At 52.7% G+C, this 8,179-nt stretch overlaps 1 protein-coding gene across 1 annotated transcript; it reads right to left on the reverse strand.

The window, feature by feature from the left end:
• Nucleotides 1-2,199: 2,199 nt before the first annotated feature.
• CHST6 (carbohydrate sulfotransferase 6) lies at nucleotides 2,200-6,621 on the reverse strand. Its single transcript, XM_065899493.1, has 3 exons — nucleotides 6,596-6,621; nucleotides 4,230-4,305; nucleotides 2,200-3,403 (listed from the first exon to the last, which is right to left on the reverse strand). Exon 3 carries the CDS (start codon nucleotides 3,385-3,387, stop codon nucleotides 2,200-2,202), a length of 1,188 nt encoding a protein of 395 aa, XP_065755565.1. The 5' UTR covers nucleotides 3,388-3,403; nucleotides 4,230-4,305; nucleotides 6,596-6,621.
• Nucleotides 6,622-8,179: the final 1,558 nt, after the last annotated feature.

The raw sequence follows: 8,179 nt of genomic DNA on the forward strand, positions 1-8,179 counted from the left end.
TTTTCTTTTCTTTTTATTGTATCTAAATGAGATGACTGATGTTAACTAAACCTAGTGTTGTAATCATTTCACAATACATGTAAATCAAACCATCATGTTGTACACCTTAAACTTATACAGTGATGTATGTTAATTCTTTCTCAATAAAACTGGAAACAAACAAACAAAATGCCAGGACCACTCCCTGACCCAGAGACCCACGTCTCTGGGTAATGATCTGGCTTTCCAAGCCTGTGATGGAGTCCTCTGCTGCATCCCCAGTTCAGTTTCCTTGTTAGAATCGTAAGTATTGAAGCCAAAGATATGAGTTTGAGTTCCACCCCATATATTAAGCTATGTGACCTTAGTTTTTCTAAGCCAAAGTCTCCATTAATAAATTCTGGGTTTTAAATACCTTCTCCATGCTACTGTGAGCAGGGGCAGATGGGGGCTTTATGGGGCCTGAAGTTTCTACAGCTTGACGGATACCCAACTGAGGCATCCTGAAGCTTCAGCTTCAAGGTCAGTATACCTCTGCTCCCTGCAAGAAAAGAAATGGAAAGTGCCATATTGCCCTCGACCTGCTGCTTTGCAGCGAGGATGTGGGTCTACCATCCAGGTCCCACCAATCCAAGGCCACACCCAGGCTGAGAATCAGAAGCCAGACCTCCAGGATCCCTTCCAGTGACTGATGACAATGATGAGGGCAGCTCCCTCACTTCCAGAGGTAATGGGCACAGGAGTTCTGGTGGCAACTGTCAGTCCCCAGACCAACTCTGTATCCCAGTGTGATTTGGGGTATTCTATTCATGTGGACTCAAATCTGCTTCTCCGTCCTTCCTAGAGGTACTGTGACCTGTTTTCCCCCTTTCTTTTAAACATTTTTAAAGCATGGCTGGCTTTCATTTCCTGAGCTCAGGACTAGCCCTCGACACATCCGGCAACCCCCTACCCACCCCTCCTTTTTTAAAATCCAGCATCCATTTAATAAGACGCTTTGCCACCAGAGCCAGGTGTTGTGGCTCACAGCTAGGAATCGTACTTTGCTCTTCTCCAGGGCCTGGCACATAAGGACCACAGGAAGACAACCACTCCAGAGCCTTTTTTCTTCCAAGCTCCTGGCAAGCTTTATCTAGTTACATTCACCCCGTGACTTGCCCTCCAGGCACTGATCTTGCTGCCAACCTTTTGCTCTGCCACACGCTCTGCCTGGCTTGCTGCCCTGGCCTGCTCAGCCTTCTCTCTCTCCACTTTTCCCCCTCACCGCCTCCCTCCAGGCTTATCTAGGAGGCACCCTGGACCCAGAGCTCACCACTTCCCACATCTCACCTCGCAGCTGCGGCCCTAGCCATGGCTGCTGGCTGATCCCTTGAGCAAATAAGATGGGAACACCTGACCCTTCTTTGTCCAGGAGACAGGCCTCTGCAAGCCTGACTCACTCTCTCCTCCCCACTGCGGGCCCGGAGCAAACCCCCCCTCCTCCCTTCATCCTCCTTCTCATCGTGTGGCCTTGGACAAGTCCCTTCGCTTTTGCGTTTTGCTTGTCAAACTTTACAGGCTGTAAACTCTAATCTGTATCATACAGGTGAATTATGTTTATTTCTGTGGGTAGGATCTTTCCTGTCAGGACAAATCAAAGTTCACCTTCCCTGGACAGGTGATGGGGGCATGTGGGCTCCCAGGAGATTGGGGTAGAGAGAGACTAAGGGGAGACCACAAGATAGAGGCACCTTGGCTGATTTCTTACTGAAGATACAGGTGAATATAAAAGCACTGGCTTTGGTGGTGTGTGGTGCCAGAGGCACGGGGTGTGTGTAGGGGGAGATGTACCGACTTCAGGGACCAGCTCACCACAGTGTCCCTCCACTCCCAGGCAGGGCCGGGATAGCCTTCTCAGCTGCAGGATGAGGCATCCTAACAGAGACTTAAGGGGAAAGAAAGTGCTGGAGTAGTAGCCAAGTCATCTGAACTTATTCCCTGCGCCCAGAGGAAGTGGGGGCACGAGTCTGCTTTCCATGAAGGGTGTGTGTGGCGAGAATCCAGCTCCTAAAGAGGAGTCAAAGGAAAAACAAGAAGTGGGGAGAAAGAAACATAGTCTGCGGACTTGGTCCTTTCCTACTACGTGGGGGACCTCCCAAACTCCCGGCCTCGTGCGCCCCAGCTCCTTCCCCACCACGCGTGAGTCTCCTGGCAACCGCCAGCCACAGCTGGGGGCCTCTGCTACGGCCCGGAGCGCTCAGCAGTGGAAGATGCCCAGCTAAAGCTGCTCGGGCCGCGCGGCAGCATGAGGTCCAGGGCGAGGTCGCGCTGCTCGTCCTCAGAGAACACTGGCCGGTAGCCCAGCAGCTGCAGTGCGCCCGCACACAGCTCCTGCACGCGGCGGATCTTGGCAAAGGGCAGCGTGTGGCGCCAGGCCTGCGAGACGTTGAGCGCGTCCCTGGACGTAGTCTTGAAGGCCTCACGGCGGGCGCCTGGCCCAACCCCGTGGGTGATGTTGTGGATCCAGGCCTCGAGCTGTGGCGTGAGGCTCAGGCCTGCAAAGGCGTAGAGCGCGCGGATCTCGGGCAGAGGCGCCCGTGCCAGGTCCTCGAAGCGCACCAGGCGGTAGCGGCCGCGCAGGGAGGGCGGTGGCTTGCGCATGGCGGCCTCGGCGATGCGCACGTGGCTGCGGCACACCTCGCGCACCACACGCAGGTCCGGGTCGGCCTCCACCCACTTGCCGTTGGTACCCAGCACGATGCCGTTGTCACGGGCCAGTGCCTTGGCCGTCCGCTCGCGCGAGCGCAGCACAGCCCGCGGGTCGCGCACCAGGTGCACGATGCGCAGGTTGAGCGCCGGGTCGTTGAGCAGCGGATAGAGCACCTGCAGGTTGAAGAAGCGCACCTCCTTGAGCACCACGTGGCTGTAGGAGCGGCAGGCCTCCTGGGCCAGGCCGAAGGGCCGTCGCGCGCACAGCGGCTTGCACACTGCCTCGCTGCTGATGGCGCCGCGCGGGAAGGCGCTGCAGGCGGGCGGCGAGCACAGCGCGCGGCTCTCTGCCCACTGGAAGAGGTCCGACAGGTTGCGCCGCCACGGCAGGTAGGCGTCGAACACGTCCATGTCGCACAGGAAGACGGAGCGCACCAGATCGCGCACCGCCATGTGTAGCGCCACCGCGCTGCCCTGCGACAAAGCGGCCCACACGTGCCACGCAGGCTCCATCAGATAGAAGACATTGGGGTGCTGGCTGAAGAGCTGGCCCACGAAGGACGAGCCCGAGCGCCACGAGGAGAGTACCAGCACGTGCACCCTCTCCTCGCCACCCACCGGGGACGGCGGCCTGGGCCGGGAGACTAGGAAGAGCAGGAGGCCAGTCTGCGCCAGCAGGAGCGCGGTCACCGCGGTGCTGGAGATGCGCCGCAGCCACATGCCGCCGGCCGGGGGCCTGCGGAGGGAGAGTGCAGCCGTCAGGGACCGCGACCCGCTCACCCATCCCACACCTCAACTCCTGTCTGGTGCTGCCAGGGAGCAGCCCCGGGACTTGACCACCCCACCTGTGGAGGCCTCCCAAGGCCACGGCCATCTCAGTTGGGCGCCCTTCCGGGAATGTGACTTTAAGACATGAGCCATGATCCAGCCTTTGCAGAGCTAAAGGCCAGTTGCACAATACTATGGGGCAGTGTTTCTTCCCTTTTCTCTCTTTCTCTACCCACGCCCCCTTTTCTTTCTATCCAGAGGGGGAAATATATTTAAAACAGAATTCCTGCTTTTCACTTAAAATTCCTTTTAGGGGAAAAGTTGTAGGTAGTTTAGCTAAATAGCTTGATGGGTGATTTGGCAGAACCCTCCCTGGCTCCGCCACTTCCTAGCCTATGATCTTGGACCAAACGCTTCACCTCTCTGTAACTCAGTTTACCCATCTGTAAAAAGGGGATTAATTCTGGCTCTGGAGTATTGGGATGAGCATGGAGGGGTGGGGCATTTCTCATAACTGGAAACTTGCACTTTCTACGTAGTGTGCTTCTGCATTGTTTGACTTTTTAAACAAGCAGATACAACTTCTGTTATTAAAAATAAACATATAGACAAAGAACAGCAACTGTTGCTCTCACCCATGGAGAGTGAAGTGCTGCAGGATTCCCAAGGGAGGATATCTTTCTGGATTCGTGTAAGTTTGCAGAAGAAACCAGTTAAGGGAGAGGTAGGATGGAGACAGAGAAAGGGAGAGATGAGGGCAGAGTCAGACCCCTTTCCATGCTGAGGTTACTCACTGCTGTCCAGGGCTGCTGGGAGAGCTGCCCACCTCGGTCACAGATTCATGGGAGATGCCTGGAGGTTTTTCAGGGCCTGGGAAAGCAGGAGGGAAGCTGGGTCAGAGTCCCACAGGAGGAGATGGCCCTGCACACTGGGAGGGCTCTGCCTTCCCAGACTGACAGAAAGTTCCCCACGGGTGGGAGTGTAGCTGTCCTGCCCCTGGCTGGAGCTGGGCCCAGACCAGCAGGCAGCTGGATACATTTTTCCAGATGGGAGTGAAATAACCGTCTCTCCTGCTGGGTTTGAGTTCCTCTGATGCCACTCAGAAGCTGTGAACCCTGGGGCAAATGACTTAACTACTCCAAGACTCAATATCTTCCTCTGTAAAACGGGGATGATAACATTTGACCTTAGGGTTCTTGTGAGAGATGCTGCTACAAAGACATACTAGGAAAGGGCTTGGTAAAGTGCCATACACGCCCCATGTTACTGTTGTAGCATTCAGCTGTGTCTGGAGAGGAGGAACCATGGGAAGTCTCCACCCAGATAAGACCCCTGAGGTCACCTACGCTTGGAATCCCAGCTTCTCCCAGGCCCCCTGTAGCCCCCAACCACCCCTGAGTCCTTCAGTGGAACTGAAGAATGTCACCCCTCCCGGGGGGGAGGGATAAATTGGGAGATTGGGATTGACGTATACACACTATATATAAAGTAGATAACTAGGGCTTCCCTGGTGGCGCAGTGGTTGAGAGTCCGCCTGCCAATGCAGGGGACATGGGTTCGTGCCCTGGTCCGGGAAGATGCCACATGCCGCGGAGCGGCTGGGCCCATGAGCCATGGCCGCTGAGCCTGCGAGTCTGGAGCCTGTGCTCCGCAACGGGAGAGACCACAACAGTGAGAGGCCCGAGTACCGCAAAAAAAAAAAAAAAGTAGATAACTAACAAGGACCTACTGTATAGCACAGGGAACTCTACTCAATATTCTGTAGTGACCTATACGGAAATCGAATCTAAAAAAGAGTGGATATATGTATACGTATAACTGATTCACTTTGCTGTACAGCAGAAACTAACACAACATTGTAAATCAACTATACTTCAATAAAACTTAATTTAAAAAGAAAGTGTGGAATGAAACTGAGTTATTTGTAGTGAGGTGGAAGGACCTAGAGACTGTCATACAGAGTGAAGTAAGTCAGAAAGAGAAAAACAAATACCATATGCTAACACATATATATGGAATCTAAAAAAAAGAAAATGGTCAGAAGAACCTAGGGGCAGGACAGGAATAAAGACGCAGACGAGAGAATGGACTTGAGGACACGGGGAGGGGGAAGGTAAGCTGGGATGAAATGAGAGAGTGGCATGGACATATATACACTACCAAACGTAAAATAGATAGCTAGTGGGAAGCAGCCGCATAGCACAGGGAATCAGCTAGGTGGTTTGTGACCACCTAGAGGGGTGGGATAGGGAGGGTGGGAGGGAGACGCAAGAGGGAAGAGATATGGGGATATATGTATATGTACAACTGATTCACTTTGTTATAAAGCAGAAACTGACACGCCATTGTAAAGCAATTATACTCTAATAAAGATGTTAAAATAAATAAAAATAAAAATAAGTGTCCCACAGAGTGAAAGGAACACTGAGCCCAGCTCCCACACCCCGAGGCCCCAGAGTTTTCTCTTCTTTGCATTGCTGCTCCTGCAATGATCTCAAGGATGAGCCAATTTGGAAGGGAAGGACCTGGAAGTTTCTTTCCTCTTTCCTTTTGCTCCCCACCAAGCCACTTTCACTGTCCACCTCACCACTGAGGGAAGCTGGCATCTAAACCGTGAGCAGAGCCCATATCTACCTCTTCCCTTTATCAGGAGGCTGCAGGACCGGGTGGAGGATGCCCAACAGCTCTGTCACCTGCTGAGTCCAGAACTGCCTCCTGGATACCTCGCCCACTCCTGGATCACATTGAAGACGAGGACAGCAGCCACCCACCTGCTCTGCACACGTCACCTCCTCTCCTCGAGGGTGTGCTTCCTGAGAACAGGGTGCACGAGAGGGAGGAAACTCGAACACATATTTGCTGACATAAATTACCTCAAGTGCTAGGTGATTTAACTCAACGGCCCCTGAGGTGGGCATTATGATCTCAGTTTTTTAACGAAGGGCCCAAGGCTTGGAGAGACAGCAGGGAAGCTGGGACCCCAACCCAGGACTTCTAAGTTCCTGGCACTTTCTGTCATAGACTGCTGGCCTCTCCCATCCCTGGGAGATCCCTGCAGAACACAGGATCCTGATTCCTGGGCCCAAACACAGCTGCCCAAGCCAGCCCTGCCCTCCCCTGGGTAAGGAGGATCTTGATCCCAGGCCAAGGTGCTTGTTACGTGCACTCCAGGGATGCCAGGGGTCTTCTTAAGTGACTCACACAATACGGGAACTGTTATCTGATCCTGTGATTGGAACTCCAGAGCTAGAAAAGGGATGGAAACATCCTACCCACGCAGAGTGTCCAGAGAAGTCCAGGTCTCAGCTGGGAGTTTTCTGAGAACGTGCCTTATATTCAGCGCACCCACCAACTGCCCCAGGGTTCAAGTTACAAAGAACATGTCAGGCAGGCACTGTGATGGGTACTTCATCTTCATGATTGAATTTTATTCTCCCCAAATCCCTAAGGAGGTAGAAACTATCCCTGTCTGTTTTAGTTGAGGTAGTGGGGCTCAGAGACATGAATATGCAGCTGGTAATGGGCAGGGCAGGGGTTTAAATCCAAGTGCCAGACCCCCAGCGTGGGGCTCTGGGTGGCCCCTCTCCTAAGCCTTTGCTCAATGAAGTCCCCTATCCTGGAAGGGCCATCTGCCTCTGATATGAATTCTTTTCTTTTTAATTTTTTGTGGGTCTATATTATTTATATGTCTAATTTTTGGAAAAGGTGATACAAAGAGGCGGCATAAAATTTGAAAGGTACAGGCGAGGGAGTCGTGGGCTCAGGTTTTATTTGTCAAAATTAGAAAAGGGGCCCCATCCACCGGCAGACACAGCCCCACATCAGAGAGCAAAGGGCCATTCAGTCAACAGGAAGTGATGTTCTCTGTCCCCTTTGCCTCCCCCCAAGCCCACCTCAGAGGCAGCCCTGTCTCCAATTTCTGCAAAGTCTTTGACGGTGATGATGATGATGTTTAAATTAATTATATATTTCAAGGGAGACGGGTAGGAGTAAAGTGCAAGAGGCCACGGAAGGAATATAAAATTCCTCTTCCTACCCTGATAACCAGGACCACCTTACAGAGCTGTCTTTCTCAAGTCACTGAAGATTTTTTGTCATAAAGCATTTATAATACACAGAGCTTGAATAAGCATTAGGTATCCCTGGAAGTTTATACAAGACAGTGACCATATTAGCTTCCCCTGGGAGGGGAGTGAAATAGCTGGGAAAAGATATTTCACAATAAATCCTTTTTTTTTTTTTTTTTTCAGCCAGCCGCTTGGCATGCAGTTAGTTCCCCAACCCGGGATCGAACCCATGCCCCTTGCAGTGGAAGCGTGGGGTCTTAACCACTGGACCGCCAGGGAAGTCCCCACATTTGATCATTTGATCGTGCCATTCTCCTACTCAGCAACCTTCAGCTATCCAACTTCACTTCCCATTATTCCCAGCCAGCATCTTATATTTCAGATAATCTGGAATCACTACTGTTCCTCCAGCAAGCTCCATGCTCTCCTACCCCTCCACCGTGAGTACCCAGCCCTGAGTCCCACCAGAAGTCATCTCAGCATCTCTGAAGACACCTCATCCCTGCCTCTCTCCAGGCACACACCGTTCTGCCCTGTGTGACACTTTGCCTCTCCTTCTTGCCTGTGAGCAACTTGAGGGTTGGGATGGTGGGTTTTTGCAAGGGAGCATCTGTTCTCAGGTACCTAGTGTGGGCTCGGTACTGCACAGGTGCATTGGACAGGGCTGTCTGTGTTCA

Source organism: Phocoena phocoena, chromosome 20 (assembly GCF_963924675.1).
Source record: "Phocoena phocoena chromosome 20, mPhoPho1.1, whole genome shotgun sequence".
Classification (NCBI taxonomy): domain Eukaryota; kingdom Metazoa; phylum Chordata; class Mammalia; order Artiodactyla; family Phocoenidae; genus Phocoena; species Phocoena phocoena.

Excerpts from the sequence above, each read along its gene's own strand:
- CHST6 (XM_065899493.1), bottom strand. The coding sequence starts at position 3,387 with ATGTGGCTGCGGCGCATCTCCAGCACCGCGGTGACCGCGCTCCTGCTG.